At 46.3% G+C, this 18,025-nt stretch overlaps 1 protein-coding gene across 4 annotated transcripts; it reads right to left on the reverse strand.

Annotated features, from left to right (window-relative positions):
* Window positions 1-972: 972 nt before the first annotated feature.
* Window positions 973-17,765, reverse strand: RGN (regucalcin). Of its 4 annotated transcripts, none has more exons than XM_082718188.1 (7): window positions 17,555-17,765; window positions 15,810-15,989; window positions 13,662-13,844; window positions 5,734-5,949; window positions 3,134-3,265; window positions 2,626-2,780; window positions 973-1,379 (listed from the first exon to the last, which is right to left on the reverse strand). In XM_082718188.1, exons 2-7 carry the CDS (start codon window positions 15,970-15,972, stop codon window positions 1,329-1,331), a joined length of 900 nt encoding a protein of 299 aa, XP_082574314.1. In that variant the 5' UTR covers window positions 15,973-15,989; window positions 17,555-17,765; the 3' UTR covers window positions 973-1,328. The 4 variants fall into 4 exon arrangements, with proteins under 4 accessions (XP_082574314.1, XP_082574312.1, XP_082574313.1 ...); XM_082718186.1 differs by having other exon boundaries at window positions 17,339-17,669; XM_082718187.1 differs by lacking the exon at window positions 17,555-17,765 and adding an exon at window positions 16,851-17,029.
* Window positions 17,766-18,025: the final 260 nt, after the last annotated feature.

The raw sequence follows: 18,025 nt of genomic DNA on the forward strand, positions 1-18,025 counted from the left end.
CCAGGACCCTGGGATCATGACCTGAGCTGGAGGGAGATGCTTAACCAACTGAGCCACCAGGTACCCCTAGCCAAGACAGTTTTGGAAAAGGACAAAATTGGAGAAATCACACTACTCAGTTTTTTTTTTTTAAAGATTTTATTTATTTATTTGACACAGAGAGATCACAAGTAGGCAGAGAGAGAGAGGGGAGGAAGCAGGCTCTCTGCTGAGCAGAGAGCCCGATGCGGGGCTCGATCCCAGGACCCTGAGGTCATGACCTGAGCTGAAGGCAGCGGCTTAACCCACTGAGCCACCCAGGCGCCCTCACACTACTCAGTTTTAAAGCTAATTAATAGTGACAGAAATCAGATCAGTGTTTTCCTGGGGATGAAGGCAGACATACAGAGGGACCAAAGGAAAGGATTACCAAGAGACACAGGGCAAGTCTTGGGGTGGTGGACAGATTCATTATCTTGCTTGTGCTGTTGGTTTCCTTAATGTATATACGTCAAATTTATCAAATTGTACACTTGAAATACGTGTAGGTCAATTATGATTCAGTAAAGCTGTTTTTAGAAAGATTTTATTTATCTGAAAGAGATCAAATGAGCATGAATTGGGAAGAGTGGCAGAGGGAGAGGGAGAAGCAGGCTCCCCACTGAGCAGGGAGCCCAGTGTAGGGCTTGATCTCAGGACCCTGGGATCATGACCTGAGCTGAAACCAGAGACTTCACTGACTGAGCCACCCAGATGCCCCTCAGTAAAGCTGTTTTTAAAAAAGTATTCTAATAAGTGATATATGGCTTCTACATTTATTAGGTGGCAGTTGGAGTCATGGATTTTGCCAGTGTTTAATTCCTACCCTCCAGTAATATTTTAGCTTGCAAAAAATAGCATGTATGAAGAATAATGTGAAGGTAGGTTAGCACTGCAGTATATTTTTTAAGTTTAGTTTATGATGAAAATAAAAAGGAACATAATCATAGTAAGTCATTACTAAGACATTATTTATTAGTTTTTTGAAACTTCAGGTATAGTAAGTATGGAATGTGCAACAGACATGGTCCCCCCCGTCCCCTTCTAGCAATTTGCAAAGAATAAAGAGGCTGGTTGACATCTGAACAGTTCTCTATACTTCTATAATACCTTTGCGGAAGGCATTTTAGTATGTTATCAAAACGGCCTGTAACCCCTTATTAAAATGTTTTACCTTTTAAAAATTGGGAAAAAATTAACCCTATTAATAGCATCATTTCTTTAATTTTTTGTAACTAGATTGAAATTTCAGCTCTAGAATTTTCTACGTTTCTTCAAAAGTTTCTCCAGTAGGAAAGAAGGCCTGCCACTCATCCCACATAGGGATAGGGAGGAATTCCTTTGACCCCCAGGCCAGTTATCTGTTAAAAAAGAAAAGAGAAAAACTTTGCTAAAAAGTAGTTCACAAGTATTTTTCAAAAGCATTTTTATGATTTATAATAATATATTTAGCCACCAATTATCCTTGTTTTATTTCCTATCTTAAAAAGGAATTACTTGATTAGGGCAGGTTCAACTCAAATATTCACATTGATAATAATCCAACTAGCAACCATCTGCCATTAATTTGGATTTTTAAAGCTTTTATTTATTTATTTATTTATCTGACAGAGAGAGAGTGAGAGAGAGACAGCAAGAGAGGGGGAACACACGCAGGGGGAGTGGGAGAGGGAGAAGCAGGCTTCCCGCTGAGCAGGCAGCCCAGTGTGGGGGTCTGGATCCTAGGACCCTGGGATCATGACCTGAGCCAAAGGCAGATGCTGAACGACTGAGCCACCCAGGCGCCCCAATTAACTTGGATTTACAAGTGAATTTATTTCTACCATCTTCCTATTTCTTTTCTTTTTTCAAAGATTTTATTTGTCGGAGAGCGAGCGAGCACAAGCAGGGGGAGTGGCAGGGAGAGGGAGAAGCAGGCTTCCTGCTCAGCAGGATCGATGCAGGCTCGATCCTAGTTACCCTGGGATCATGACCTGAGCCAAAGGCAGATGCTTAACAGACTGAGTCACTCAGGTGTACTGCAAAGCAGGCTAAACACATTATCTTGGACTTACAGTCCAAGAAATCTAAATAAAATGTTTTTAAAAATCTAGCATGATGAGCTTAAAAAATGGGTGGCTTGGTTAAACATCTGCCTTTGGCTCAGGTCATGACCTCAGGGTCTTGAGATCAAGCCCTGGGTCAGGATTTTCTCTCTCCCCCTCTGCCCTTCCTGCCCAACTTGTATGTGCACATACACACACACATGCGTGCTCTCTCTCTCTAAAAAATGCTAAATAGAATTATGTTTTGGAAGTCTGAAAAAGCACTAACTGGGTCACCTGGGTGGCTCAGTCAATTGGGTGGCTCAGTCAGTTGGGTGTCTGCTTTTGGCTCAGGTCATGATCCCTGGGGGGATCCAGCCCTGCATCAGGCTCTCTGATCAGTGGGGAGTCTGCTTCTCCTTCTCCCTTTACCCCTCTCCTTGCTCATGCACGCGCGCTCTCTCTCTCTTTCGTCGTCTCAAATAAATAAAATAAAAAAAGAAAAGAAAAAGCAGTAATCACTCAGTTACATAGCCAAGGATCTCCCACCTCTCCCTCAAAATAAAAGAAAGAGCCAGATCACCTTGAAGATCCCACCAGCTTCAGGCTGCTGCAGAAGACCCTCGGGATCCATTCCGTCCCGGGCACAGGTCACATACATTTCAGAGTAGTCCTTCCCTCCGAAGCAGCATGAGGTTGTTTTAACAACAGGCAACTTCACCGTTTGGAGTCTTTTCCCTAGCAGCAAATATTTTATTGAAAGCCCAGCTCTAGCAAATTTCCAACCTGCACAACCATTTGGGACCCCTTGCAGAACATCAGCGATATTCAAAAAGCTTTGTGGAGGTCATTTAACCAACCTTCCCTGACAACCTGTTTTGGCCAGAAAGACTTACCTCCACAGGAAAAGAAGTTCTGACTCTAAGTTTGGGGCACTATCTTGGGCCTTTATTTCCAAAGTTATCCTACTGAGACCTCTGAATGTATCTCTAGATAACGTTATTAGTAATGGAGTTTCTCTAGTCGCTAGTGTCTCATTTTTTCTAGACATGGCAGGGATTTTTTTTTTTTAAATTTTGCTGCAGGCTTACCTGTCTCAGGGTCTAAACGAATCACTCTCCCTCCATTGTAACAGGCAACCCAGAGCTTCCCCTCCACATCGATACACATCCCATCTGGAATTTGTTCTTCTTTCTCCAGCTTGTAAATACTTCTGCGGTTGGCTAGGGTTAGAAAAACAAACACACACACAACAAAACAACAGGCCACTCAACACTGAGCATCAGACCAGGAGCTCCCCAGCTGGCTGTAAATCCTCATCACTTTTGCTGATCCGGTGTCTGGCATGTGGGATGGTTCAGAAGAATTCTAACTCATTTTTTTTAATTTTTTTTTTATTTTATTTTTTAATTTTTTTTTAAGATTTTTTTTTTTTAAATTTATTTAGTCAGAGAGAGAGAGCGAGCATAGGCAGACAGAGTGGCAGGCAGAGTCAGAGGGAGAAGCAGGCTCCCCGTGGAGCAAGGAGCCCGATGTGGGACTCGATCCCAGGACGCCGGGATCATGACCTGAGCCGAAGGCAGCTGCTTAACCAACTGAGCCACCCAGGCGTCCCGAATTCTAACTCTAAAACAAAAAATGTCCAGGGCGCGTGGTGGCTCAGTCACTTTAGCATCTGCCTTTGGCTCAGGTCATGATCCCGGGGTCTCGGGATCGAGCCCTGCCTTGGGCTCTCTGCTCCTGCTTCTCCCTCTCCCTCTGCCTGCCACTCCCCCTGCTTGTGCTCTCTTTCTCAGATAAAGAAATAAAATCTTAAAAAAAATTTTTTAGGGGCGCCTGGGTGGCTCAGTGGGTTAGAGCCTCTGCCTTCGGCTCGGGTCGTGATCCCAGGGTCCTGGGATCGAGCCCCCGCATCGGGCTCTCTGCTCAGCAGGGAGTCTGCTTCCTCCTCTCTCTCTCTCTCTGCCTGCCTCTCTGACTACTTGTGATCTCTCTGTCAAATAAATTAAAAAAAAATTAAAAAAATTTTTTTTAAAAAATAAAACAAAAATGTCCAGAAACATGAGTGGGCACTCCTCAAACTAAGAATTTTTTGCCACATGATTTGGGGGTGATTACACTCTCTTTAGTTTGGGTACAGACATTATTTGTCTAAGCGGGAAAGAAGGAAGTAGAATTCTTTTTTTAAGATTTTATTTATTTATTTGACAGAGAGAGAGAGTGAGCGAGTGAGCATAAGCAGGGGGAGCAGCAGGCGGGGTGGGGGGTGGGGAGGGCGAAGCAGGCTTCCCGCTGAGCAGGGAGCCTGATGCGGGGTGGGATCCCAGGACCCTGGGATCATGACCTGAGCTGAAGGCAGACGCTTAACAACTGAGCCACCCAGGCGCCCCTAGAATTCTTAATAAAAAACAGTAGCTCTTTTTGAGGTTGAGCTGAACTGAAACCCTGCATACCCCGCTCGGAGACATTTCGGTCTGTGGTTAGACCTTTGCTGCTTTCCTTATAAAAATGACGACTTTGATTAACTCCAAGATCTAGAAGGCCACTTAATGGTACCATGTGAACGGTTCCTATGCAAAAACTAGTAAGACGTGTGTGTTCTGTTTCTGTCTGACCGAAACTCCAAGATCTAGAAGGCCACTTAATGGTACCATGTGAACAGTTCCTACGCAAAAACTAGTAAGACGTGTGCATTCTGTTTCTGTCTGACCTTATGTTCCAAAATCATCCTATCAAAACATAATATTAAAGAGCTTATTTCTGAAAGGAGGGGTGTTCTGGAGCCCACTGGCTGGCCTGAAAGGGGGAAATCACAGTATACAAATAAACAAACAAACCCATAAAACCCCATCAAACCCCAGAGGAACTTTACACTACAAAATCCAGGTCATTGTAGTAACTGCATTGAGGTACAGTGAAAAAAAAATGTTAAAACCATGTGTCAGTAAAAATGGGTAAAGACAGTCATAAAAAAGGAACTCTATATTTCAAAGTAAAACATCCGTACTGAAATAACCTGTCTCTCATTAAATCTACACGCGAGGCTGTGATCCGCCCCCCACCCCCCGCCCCAAGTCATTTTTATTACTGTGTTTGCTCTGGCGGTTTGGCACCTTTCACAAAACAGTTTCAAGTGCTCCCTCCTAAATTTTTCTCAAGAATTTCTTCCCTCCCTGTTCCCACCTACAGCTCATGTCAAACCCACTGACGGAATTGAACACTCAGCAGCTACTGTTTAAACTCTTCTATTTGGGAAGATTATTAATTCGCCTCTGAGTAGTTCCCTCTGGTTAACTCAAGGACACAGGAGCAATTGCAACCCCCCAACCTTAGCTTCCCGTTCCTTTTTCTCATTCTGCTGTGCATTATCTGCCGATAGGCGCCTCTAGTAGGACAGGATCCATTGCATAGCAAGTCCCTTTTGAGGGACGGTGGCAAGAAGCGGGGGAAGGATCTATCCCTATTTTGCCAATGGTGGCCAGAGTCAGGTGTACCGAGGGCGCTGGTTTGATTGGCAGCCTAGTCGAGTCTGGGCAATTATGACTATAGGAATTATCACACCCGCCACCTCCTTCATTTGACAAGTAAGGGTCTTTCCATGAGAGTCGAGGAAGAAGAGGCAGCTTCCCGGCTAACCACATATGAAAAAAAATCCCAGCAGTAATAAGAAGAATAATGAAAAAGTACGTACAGATCTTTCCTGTATGTAGGTCATAGTCAAAGGCATCCACCGAGTAGGACAGGCTGTCGATGTAATAGAAGATTTTGTGGTCCAGGGACCAATCCAAACCATTGGAGATGTCCACCTGGTCAAAATACTTTTCCACGTGGTGGTCAGGAAAGAGGGAGTACAGGGACCCCTGGTGCCGCTCCAGAACCGCGGGGGCTGTCTCCTCGGCCATGGTGCCTACAAGACCCCCAAAACACTGAGTTTAGCTGCATAGCACCTTGTCCCATGCCCTACAGCACCTTTTATGACCAGGGTTCCTTTCCCATCATGAAGTCAAGGAAACTAGGGACAAATGGGTGGCTCAGTGGGTTAAGCATCTGCCTTCGGCTCAGGTCATGATCCCAGTATCCTGGGATGGGGTCTAACATCGCCTCCCTGCTCAGCGGGGAGCCCTGTTTTTCCCTCTGCCTCTGCCCCTCCCCTCTGCTTGTTCTCTCTCCCTCTCATTTTCTCTCTCTGTCAAAATAAATACATAAAATATTAAAAAAAATAAAAATTATTCTATTCAAGGAAACTATTCTGCAATCCCAATCTGGGTCCTATATTAAAAAAAAAAAAGACAACTGCCTTGCTTATGATGCCAATGAAAATTACACCAACAGGTCTGGTTCCGGATAAGGAGGAGTCCATTTCCACCAACCCCACTTTCTCCCACTGAGTGCAACTGTACAATCTGGACAAAACACCCAGTGGGCTACTTGAGAAACTCCGACAAGTAAAAATATTGGGCAGCTCAGGGAAGACCAGCAGAACTTGCAGTGCCGCCTAACTGGTGGCGAGTTCTCCATTTTATCCTCCAGTATGTCCCAGCCTGACCTCAATGCAGCCTCCAACTTGGAAGCGAGCACCGCGGTGAAGACTGAGAGCCAAGAGAAACCCTCTCGATCTGGCTCAAGGAGCAAATGAGGAAACTCCTGAGGCTCGGAGAGTGGAAGAAATGCCCTGGTTCTTTTCCACTCCTTTCTCCAGTCCCCACGCTCTGCAGCAAGGGGAGTGACAGCAGAGTGGTGGGTACAAGGGAAGCGCAGGAATCAAGACTCAGGGGAAGGGGACATTGCTCTCCTGCTGGAGCTCCAAAAGGGCAGAACCAAACACTGCTGCTTTTTTTTTTTAATTTTTTTTAATTTTTTACTTATTTGGCAGAGAGAGAGATCACAAGCAGGCAGAGAGAGAGAGAGAGGCAGAAGCAGGCTCCCTGCCGAGCAGAAAGCCTGACGCGGGGCTGGATCCCAGGACCCTGAGATCATGACCCGAGCTGAAGGCAGAGGCTTAACCCACTGAGCCACCCAGGCGCCCCCAAACACTGCTGCTTTTATGCTCGATCTCTCTCTCTCTCCTGCTGCTACTTGGCTCTGGAGAGAGCGCTGTCCTAGAGATAGGTGGGTTCTGGCTGGAGGAATCACAAGGACAGCTCCAGGAAAATGGAAAGTACCTAGAGACAGTCAAGAGGGACTTCGTTCAGGAATGCAATTCCATAAGGTTGTTTATGATCTCCTGGGCTCATCTTTTACTGGTACGCGCAGGACTCTGGTTTTAATTAGCATACCAAAGACTGAGAATGCAGCTGTGGTTGGAACTCCTAAGTCTCAGGGCGGCCACTGAGTGGCCCACATGGGGGCCAGATCTTAATGGCAGCTCAGAGAGAGCAGGCTAGAGCTTTTCTGGTAAACCTTCTGAACCTAAGCATATACAGATCGCTCATGAGGACAAATGTATCAACATTCTCCGCAGGATTTAAAGACCAAGGGTCTCAAAATAATAGTCACAAAGTCACAAATATTATCCAATATGACTTGTAATGCAAAGAAGCAATGCAAAGAAGTCAAAACACAACAAAGGGCCAAATAAAAATTTTAGAACTGAAAAAGAAAATAAATGAAATAGAGAAACTGCCTAGATGGATTTTGCTAGCAGGCTAGAGATGACAAAGGAAAAGAGTTAGTGTAGTGAATGACAGGTCAAAAGAGATTATCCAGGGGCGCTTGGCTGGCTCAGTGAGTAGAGCATGTGATTTTTGATCTTGTGGTTGTTTGTTTGAGCCCCATATTGGGCCTAGAGATTACTTTAAAAAAAACCTAAAATCTTAAAATATATATAAAAGGAAATTATCCAATGTGGACAACATTGCAAAAAACTATAGATTCAAGCTGAGCAAGCCCCAAACAGGAGATAATCCCAAAGAAATCTATACCCAGACACATCAAAATCAAAATTCTGAAACCAAAGTCAAATAGAAATCCCTAAGAAAGAAAGAAAAATAACATATGACATATAGATAAATAATGATTTCAATAACTGTTGATATTTTACGAGGAGCCACGGAGGTCAGAAGGAAGTGATGCACTTTTTTTTCTTTTTCTTAAGTAGGTTCCTTGCCCAGTGCAGGGCCCAGCAGGGGGCCTTGAACTCACGACCCTGAGATCAAGACCTGAGCTGAGATCAAGAGTCAAGACACATAATGGACTGAGCCACCCAGACGCCCTGGAAGGCACACATTTTTCATTTGCCGAAAGAGGAAAAAACAAACTGTCAGACTAGTATTTTATATTCAGTGAAAATTCTTTCAAAAATGAAGGTGAAGTAAAGATATTCTCATATGAAGTAAAACTGGGAGAATTCACAGCCAGCAGACCTGCTCTAACAGAATTGCTAAAGGGAAGGGAAATGATACCAAAAGGAAGCTTGGAACATCAGAATGAAGGAAGAACAACAGAACCAGTAAATATAATAGGGTGTTCTTCTCCTTTAAGTTCTTGAAAATATTTCTTTTCTTTTGTTGACGATTCCATTTTTTAAAGATTTTTTATTTTTAAGTAATCTCTATACCCAACGTGGGCTTGAACTCACAACCCCAAGATCATGAGTCCCATGCTCCACCAACTGAGCCAGCCAGGCACCCCAGTTCTTTAAAATATTTCTGATGGTTAAAAGCAAGAATTACGTTTTCTCAGGGGATTTATATGTATGTCTATAAAGGGAACTATAGCATAAAGAAGTGTTCATTAAAGTGGTAAATCTTGGTTCTAGACAGCCTGCAAAAAGTTAACTGTGTATTTTGCAATCCCTTCAGAAACCCTTAAAAAACCACACAGAGAGATACAGCGAAAGATCACCATGAGTAAATTAAAATCGAATTCTAAAAGAAGGTTCACTCAACTGAAATGGAGGCAGGAAAGGGGAAACGGGAGGAACAAAAAATACAGGGAGAAAGAAGAGAAAACAAATAACAAAATGGTAGATCTAAGTCAAAGCATATTAATAATTACACTAAATACACTAAATGTAAAGAACCTAAATACATTAATTAAGTTATTGTTAAGACAAATTTTGTAAAAGCCCAGCTATTTGCTGGTTATAAGAAACTCATTTCAGGGGCGCCTGGGTGGCTCAGTGGGTTAATGCCTCTGCCTTCCGCTCAGGTCATGATCCCAGGGTCCTGGGATCGAGCCCCGCATCGGGCTCTCTGCTCAGCCAGGAGCCTGCTTCCTCCTCTCTCTCTCTGCCTGCCTCTCTGCTTACTTGTGATCTCTCTCTGTCAAATAAATAAATAAAATCTTTAAAAAAAAAAAAAGAAACTCATTTCAGATATAGGGATACAGACCGTGTAAAAGTGAAAGGATGGGAAAAGCTATACCACGCAAATACTGATTAAAATATTAGCTGGAGGGGCTATGTTAACATCAGACAAAATATACTTAGAGCGAAGACAATTATCAGGGATACATGAAGGTCCTACATATCGCGAAAATGGTCAATTCACCAAGGAGACATAGCAATCCTAAATTTGTACGTGCTTACCAACAGAGCTTCAAAATACACAAAGCCAAAATCAGAACTGAAGAGAGAAATAGACAATTCCATAATTACAGCTGGAGATGTCAGTATCCTTCTCTCAGTAACAGACACAAGTATATAGAAAAATCAGCAAAGAAACAAAACTGAACAGCATCAACCAATCTAAGTGACATTTACCAAACACTCCACTCAACAGCGGCAGAGCACACGTTCTTCTCAAGCGCACCATAGGATAGTCCCTTAGACTTGAGTGTGATCTTGGGGGACAGAGCAGAGTTTGACTGTAATGAAGAAACTGGGAAGCTCATCTAGTATACCAAGTTCCATTTGAAATAAGAATGAATTAAAAGAAAATGGACAAAAGTTGGGAAGCTTGAATAGCAAGCAGGACAGGGTAAATCCTCCCAGGGGAGAAGGATTTCACACAGCAGTTTCTGGCTATAGGGCAATTGGGTTTGTTTTACTAATATTCCGTGCCCCCCGACCCTGCCTGCCTCACAGAAAGAGATGCCTGTAACATGCATGTGAATTCCGCACTGCTTGGAAAGGGTTCTACCTCAGTGGGAAAGAACATGCTGGAGCCCTGGCTCGTATGTCACTATCTAATAGTGGACACAGTAGTGGATGTGGTGACACCTTCAGGATTCTTCTTCTTCTTCTTTTTAAAAAAGATTTTATTTATTTATTTGATAGAGAAGAGAGATAGCAAGAGAGGGATACACAAGCACGGGGAGTGGGAGAGGGAGAAGCAGGCTCCCTGCTGAGCAGAGAGCCTGGTGTGGGACTGGATCTCAGGATCCCGGGATCATGACCTGAGCCAAAGGCAGATGCTTAACCACTGAGCCACCCAGGCACCTCACCTTCAGGATTCGACCCACCACCTCAAGACTCCATCACGCCATCAAATGACCCTACCCTTTTCTGGTCCAGGGACACCTCCTAGCACTTGCTGAAAGCTAGGAACTCTCTAGAAAAAGGTTCTCAGGTGCTTCTGGCAGATGCTCGTGACCAGTCTGCACACCCACAATTTTCCCTACAATTTTAAGGGGTCCCTTCAGGGCACAAGTTAAGAACTGGGGACTCCAGGCTAAGGACTCAGGCTTCTGAGGACACCTTTATCTTGTCTCACAAAGTGCCACAGAACTGTCAACTGCAGCCATGAGGGAGAGAGAAAATCAATTTCAACAGCAGGTGGGACATCCAATCATATTTCCTTATCTTGCAGAAATTAGTGGCAGAAGGGCTTCCAACAGATTCTCTTCTTGAATCTTTCAACCTGTCCTGGACTAGATCTGTGGTTGTGTCAAGCCCGGGAAGACGGGAAGCAAGCCACAGCCGGTTGCTCAGACCTCGAGTACCTTCCATGCGGAAAGCGGACGGAGCCACGGCAGCAAGGTTTGAGGGGATGGGGTGAGGAGGTGGACATAGCAGGTATTGGAATCAACTCTGGCTAGCTTGTTATGAGGGGAAGTAAATGAAAACATACGTGAAATGCATTATTTAACTGGAAACTAGAGTTAACCTTTACAGAAAGCTGGACATAAGCCATTGTCCAACCATCCCAGTCAGCATTGGTTCAAGCAAGAATCATCAACAAATCTGAAACCCAAGGGAGACGTTTTGATGAGGACCCGGACATTTGGTCGGTCTTAAAGCATCTCCCCCTGTGTTGTGGGGAGCCTCCAAGATGGCCGCAAATGATCCCTGCCTCCCAGTGTTCACACCCTTTGGATACAGTCCCTTCTATCACCGCGTGACCAACAGCACATGACAGAAGCAACCTTCTGTCACTTCCGAGATTGGTTATAGTAAGACTGTAGCCTGTCTTGGGTGTCCTCATTCTCTCTCTTTCTCATCACTCGCCCTGGGGGAAGCCATGTTCTGGGCAGCCCTACCCTACAGAGAGGCCCAGGTAGTAAGACTTTCCGAAGCCTCCTGCCGGCCCCATGTGAGTGAGCTTGGATGTGAATCTTCTAGGCCACTTGAGAGACACCAGCCCTGTTCTGAGACTACAACCTCCGCCAACATCTTGACTGCAACTTCATGATACAGCCTTGAACTAGAACCATCTGGCTAAGCCCCACCCAGATTCTTAACCTTAAGTAACGACGGTTGTAATTTTAACATTTTAAAAATGTTTGTTATTTTAAGCCACTGAATTTCAGGGTAATTTGTTACACAGCAATAGATAACTAATAAACCCCACAACATGTTCATAAATTGCAATTAAAAATAGCAACTAGGGCGCCTGGGTGGCTCAGTGGGTTAAGCCGCTGCCTTCGGCTCAGGTCATGATCGCAGGGTCCTGGGATCGAGTCCCGTATCGGGCTCTCTGCTCAGCAGGGAGCCTGCTTCCCTCTCTCTCTCTCTCTGCCTGCCTCTCCATCTGCTTGTGATATCTCTCTGTCAAATAAATAAATAAAATCTTTAAAAAAAAATAGCAACTATGGGGGCGCCTGGGTGGTTCAGTCCGTTAAGTCTTTGACTCTTGCTTTTACCTCAGGTCATGATCTCAGGGTCATAAGATCAAGCCCTGCCAGGGGCTCACGCTCAGGGCGGAGCTCCTCCGCCCCTCTGCTCCCCCCCACCTCTATCTAAAATAAATAAATAAAATTTCTGAAAAAATAGTAACGATGCAGTAGAGGAAGCTGAGAAGACCTTAACCAGGTGATCCAAACTAACATCACCCATGAGGGACATGGTGTCCAGGTGAGACACCTGGAGAAAGACAGCATGTTACCTCTGCAGTATTCTAGCGACAAATGTACGGCATCAATCTAATCACAAGGAAACATCAAACAAACACAAAAAGAAGAGGAACACGAGGGACGTTCTATTAAAAAAGGGGGGAGTTGTGTGGGACTGTATTCTTCAAACACAGCGGTGTCATAAAAAAACAAGAAAGGCTATGCTCTGTCCCAGATGAAAGAGGTTTAAAGAGACATGTCAACTAAATGGCAATACATAATCCTAGAATGGGTCCCCCACTTGGGAGTGGGCAATGCTGTAAAGGACAGTATTTGGTTCATGGACAAAACGGGAGTACAGATAGGACATCAGTTAAAACCAGAATAATGATGAACTTCTTTAAGTTGGTAACTGTACTGTGGTCATTTTTCTTGGGAAGAACAGGTCTTTTTTCTTGGAAAATTCCCACAGTAGTATCTTTCAGGGTTAAGACGTGATATATGCAACTTACTTCCAAATGATTCTAGAGAAAAGCATGTTTATACACAGAGAGAGCACACAAATAGGACAAAACGTTGATGACAGGTGGATCTAGGTAAAGGGCAGATGTGTGTTGTTCATACTATTTTTACTTTTCTTTCCCTGTAAATTTGAAATTATTTCCAATTTAAAAATCGCCAGTGACCATGAAACCTCTATTTGAAAGCTCATTTAGGGGCTCCTGGGAAGCTTAGTGGGTTAAGCATCTGCCTTCAGCTCAGGTCATGATCCCAGGGTCCTGGGATCGAGCCCCGCATTGGGCTCTCTGCTCAATGGGGAGCCCGCTTCTCCCTCTCCCTCTGCCCGCTGCTCCCCCTACCTGTGCTCTCTCTCTGTGTCAAATAAATAAATAAAATCCTTTAAAAAAAGAAAATTTAAAAAGTCTTTAAAGTAACAAAAATTTAAAAATTTAAGAAAATAAAGCTCATTTAGACTACAAAAGGTCCATGCACATTTTGGTCTCTGCCAGAGATGGAAACTTTTGAAAGGGATATTCTGAAATTTTTCTCATGGGATTTAAAACAATTTTTACATTATTTTAAATTTGATTTATTACCTTTAGCAATGACATTTTAATAGACTTTACTTATTTCTTTAGTGTTTACATTTCCGTTAAGGAAACGCTACCCCCAGTGTGGGACTTGAACTCACGACCCCAATATCGAAAGTCACATGCTCTGCCGACTGAGCCAGCCAGGTGCCCCTTGGGATTTTTGTTTTATTTTGTGAAAAGCTACTCAAGTAATAATAAAGGAAGAACCCAAGACGCATTATGAGTAACATTTTCCCAGGACAACTGTGAGACTTAGCCCAAATCAGGTTTTTTCTCCCAAGCTCGGTCCATAGGGGCTGGAGATCAACCGCACCTGCGAAGTATCTCCCAGCGGGATCCACCTTCCCATCGTTGAACCTATTGTTCCTCTTGTCTTCATCTACTGAGGCCAGGGCAACTGCTGAGTGATCTTCCCAGTTCAAAGCACAGAACTTTGTCCCAACAGTGGCCACATAGCCTCCTCCCTGGCGAAGGGCCACGGAGCTGACGGGGGCATCTGCAGAAGCAAAAGCAGCATCAGAGGGCGGGAAGGGGGCCAGTGGCCGAGCAGCACCCCGCGGGCACCCCGCCGCCTAGCATCTCCCTTCGAACAGATTCCAGCTCTTTTGACAATGCGAGTGCCCCCTCCCTTCTGTGGAAAGCCAAAGGCCCCAGAACCGAGTATATTTGTTGATTAGTATCCTTGGGCAGCAGAGATAGAAACGTGAATGAAACCCAACTCTTCTGGAAGCTTCCAGCCACCATACACTGGGGCAGGTGCCACATCAAATTCAAAGGTTGGTGAGGGGGGGACAGGAGCTCCCAGGACAGCTATCATGGACCAATGGATGCTTGATTCACCTTTTCTCCAGGAAATTCAGAGACACAAACCAGGCTTAGTTCCACCAACTAGGTTTTCTGACATCTCTCCCTTCCTCTCATTCAGGACTTGTCTTTTTTAAGGGGTCCTATCTTATGTATTAAATTGAAAGTTGTGGGATGCCTGGGTGGCTGAGTTGGTTAAGTGTCTGCCTTCGGCTCTGGTCATGATCCCAGGATTCTGGCACCGAGTCCTACCTACATCAGGCTCCCTGCTCAGCAGAGAGCCTGCTTCTCCCCCAACCCTGACAAATAAATAAATAAATAAATAAAATCTTTAAAAAAAAATTTATTTTGAAAACATTTTTTTAAAAGATTTTATTTATTTATTTAAGAGCGAGCGAGTGGAGGAGGATGAGCAAAGGGAGACTCCCAGGTGAGTGCCAAGCTCAGCTTGCGGCTCAATACCGGGGCTCTGAGATCCTGACCTTAGCAGGTAACTTAACGGACTGAGTTACCCAGGCACCCCTTGGAAACATTTTCTAAGCACCTAGTCAGTAAGTGCAAGGTGCTGGGTACTCTGGGAGTGGCTCTTAGCTCTAAGTCTTGTTCAGAAGTTGATTCCCACCAATGAGGGGCCCAGGGAATATGCAAGACAGTGCTGAGAGGAGCCCGACCTGCATCCAGAGACTTCTGCCAGTGCACTTCTGTAAGTTCCGAAGTTAACTGATACCAGAAGCCCCTTCCATGCTTTGGGGGTGGTTCTGGATTGGGGTGGGAATATCCCCCTAATGTGTGCACACTGGCAAAGAGGGACTAGGGAACGCATCGGTTCCCCCCCACTCCACTCCCCCCCCCCCGCCCCTGGGGCTCTGAACTCCTCTGGTCCTAGTCACTTTGCCTCTAGTCACACTCACATCCCTGGGTGAATTAAAAAGTTGTTCCCTCTTATTTAAAAAAAAAAAAAGTTTGAGGTCACCAGCTCTGGAATGAGACTGTCTCAAGGTCACAGGATTTCCTGGTATCTCTTCCCATTAACACAAAACAAGAAGCTTCCTTATCTCTAATCGAGCTCCTACGCTTGGGCCATAGAATGAGAAACCCTTCCTCTGGGAATCACGTGGCCCTGAACAGAATTGCAGTCAAATGCCTTTGGAATTTGTCCTGAATCTTATTTTGTACAGTGAACAGATAGTCGTGCTTGATGCTTTCCAAGTCTGAAAGCTCTTCTTTTTACATTCAAAGAAGGGCTCTGCCTGCTCTTTTCTTTTTTTCTTTTCTTTTGCCCATTAAGGTCTTGGCCCAACCCAAGGGGTACAGCCTTTGCTGGGATCCCCAACGTTTAAAGGCTGGATCTGAAGATGTTAAGGAAAGAGCGTACCGTGCCTGTGCCTCGTCAGCAGCACCAAATGGGGACTCTTGCCCCCCACCCACAGCCGAAGAGGAAAGTACTGACCACCCAAAATGTATTCCTGGGTCCAAGTGGGAGGACACAGAGTATGGCTAGAGAGAGCATGGCATTCCAGAAGTTTTAAAGCATACCCAGTAGCTTCAATAAGAAGTTCCCTGGGAAATGACACATCAGGTGACCGCGTGTCCCCAGGGAAATGATGGCTGGCTGGGCAGAGCAGGTTGGGGGCTTAGGGGGGCCCTTCATGCTTACCCAGGGTCACTTGCTGCACGCGCTTGCTGAGCGAATCCCACCGGCAAACCTTCTTTGCAGGAATATCTACAAAGAGCAGCGAACTGGATGCCTCCTCCCACACTGGAGACTCCCCACACCGGCAATTCTCCCGCAAAACACACTCGATCTTAATGGAAGACATTGTGAACAGGGAGCTGTCTGGAAGGTAGCAAGAGAGGAAAGAAAATGTAATCGCGTGGAGCAAATTCAGCCAAACACATCTGGCTTAAGGCCCTGGGAAGATCCCAGTACAGGCCGAGTTTTTCCTCAGAACTGGAAAAACACGTTCTCTCAATCAGGACAAAATAGGCACGGTGGCAGAAAGAGACTTATAGGACAGTGAAGAGTGAGCTGATAGTCCATAATGTGAAATAACTTCTGATCGACTTAGCCGGGCGTGTTTTCAAGCTATCTTTTAAAAAGCGAGGAAAAATCCCACAACACCGCAGCATCCATACCTTGATTGTCGGTGACCCTCAGAGAGCTGGCTGCTTGCGGGAGGGAAGGCCGCCCTTTATGCCTGTGCCTTAGCCCCCGAAGGTGCAGGTGCCCGTGGGGGGGTCGGGGGGGGGCGGGCAGCTCCGTCATTGGTGGCCCCTCCCCGCCTGCAGGTCACCAGCTCCCGCCGCCCTCCCCCATCCCCTGATGGTGCCCATTCCCTCCCCCTCAGCCCGCTCAAAGGCCAGAACTTTCCTACTCTGCATTTTTCTAAAGTGCCTTTCTAGAAATATGGTCAGGATATACACTAAGTTAGACCTAACACCTATTTGTCAGCTTGGCACAATGGAAGGGCTGGAGAAGCGGCCCCGGTCTGGGCGCCACTGTAGGTACTGACGGCCCCTTGGCTAGTTCTTGCCGCCCAGGGCAGGCACCGTGCCAGTCTGGCAAGGAGACTTGAACTCCACAGGCAGGAACATTCTATGCTGGGAGTTTAGGCCAGAGTGTGACCAGCGAGCAGGGAGAAGAGAAAGAAAAATGATAGGAGAAGGAAGAAGCAAAACAAAACAAACAAAACATTACCTAAGAAAGCCCGTGGGAGAGGAAAAGGAGGCAACTTTTCAGGGTCTCCTCTCTTTCCCAAACTCTGCCCAGATGCTGCCCCAAATCGTCTGCCTCATCACCCTTCTCCCTTTCTGCTTGGGAGTGGGTGGGCTCACCCACGGATGGGCGAATTCATGACGGGGCGGGAGGGGGCGGGGGGTGGAAGGAAAATAATCTCTGGTTTCATATTCCTTTCGAGAAATTAATTTTTTTTTTAAAGAAACACAACTCAAATCTTAAATCCCGATGCCAGGATTTGGAAGTCTCGCTGGCTGTTAACAATTTGGCACAGGCTCCAAAGGCCTTCATGTTATCGATCTGAGATAAGGCACAGGATCAGATGAGAAGCGGGACTTTTCCCAATAGCGACTTTTAACCCGAGCCAGGGGCCCTGCAGTCGTCTCTCCCTGCTGCGGCTTCGGAGAGACGGTACGCGGCGGCAGGTGCCTGTGCAGCACCCGCGGTACCTGTGCGGCAGGGTGGCCTCGGCACAGTTGGGTGGCGCCGCTGTAGCCTTGGGCGACCGCGAGGCCCCGGGAAGCTGAAGGTTGAGCCGGCCTCGTTCCTGGCCGAGCCGAGTGGAGCGCGCGCGGGGCCCGGGTCTTCGGGTGGGCAAGGGGGGTAGGGAGCGAGCGGTGTCCTTCCAGCCCGCCCCAGCGACTTCCGATCGTCTGTGGTCAGACCTTTCCTCTCCGGAGAGCGGGCGGAGAGGCCGGTCGGTCCCCGGCGCTCACCGGGCTGGTGACTTCCAGGAGGCGCAAAGGTCAAGCAGCGGAGCGGAAGGGCTGAGCAGGGAAGGAGGCCGCTGGGCAGGTGGGCGGCAGCGGCCTGGAGCGGCGGGCTGGGGACTGCAACCCCCAACGCTGTCCCCCTCCCCTGTGGCTCCCGGAAGAATCCTACAAAGCCTCCCGGGACAGGGGGGCGGGGAAGAGGCTTGGAGCCGGGGGAATCTAAGCCTCGGAGTTTGGACGGAGCGCTAAAGTTTATCTCTTACTTAAACAAGAAAAAAATTGTTAAAATACCTAACAGAGATTGGGGTCGAGGGTCCGGTTAAACACAGCAGGTCAAAAAGTAAAGAACAAAGCGGTTAAACAAATCCACCCTTTTCCTAGCGGGAGAACGAAAGACTGCTGGCCGGAGGCCAGCTTTTGTAA

Source organism: Mustela nivalis (genome assembly GCF_964662115.1).
Source record: "Mustela nivalis genome assembly, chromosome: X".
NCBI lineage: Eukaryota > Metazoa > Chordata > Mammalia > Carnivora > Mustelidae > Mustela > Mustela nivalis.

Excerpts from the sequence above, each read along its gene's own strand:
- RGN (XM_082718188.1), bottom strand. The coding sequence starts at position 15,972 with ATGTCTTCCATTAAGATCGAGTGTGTTTTGCGGGAGAATTGCCGGTGT. Across the intron at positions 13,845-15,809 it reads CGTGCAGCAAGTGACCCTGG|ATGCCCCCGTCAGCTCCGTG; the intron begins GTAAGCATGAAG and ends TTGCTTCTGCAG. Across the intron at positions 5,950-13,661 it reads CGCTGGGAGATACTTCGCAG|GCACCATGGCCGAGGAGACA; the intron begins GTGCGGTTGATC and ends GGGGTCTTGTAG.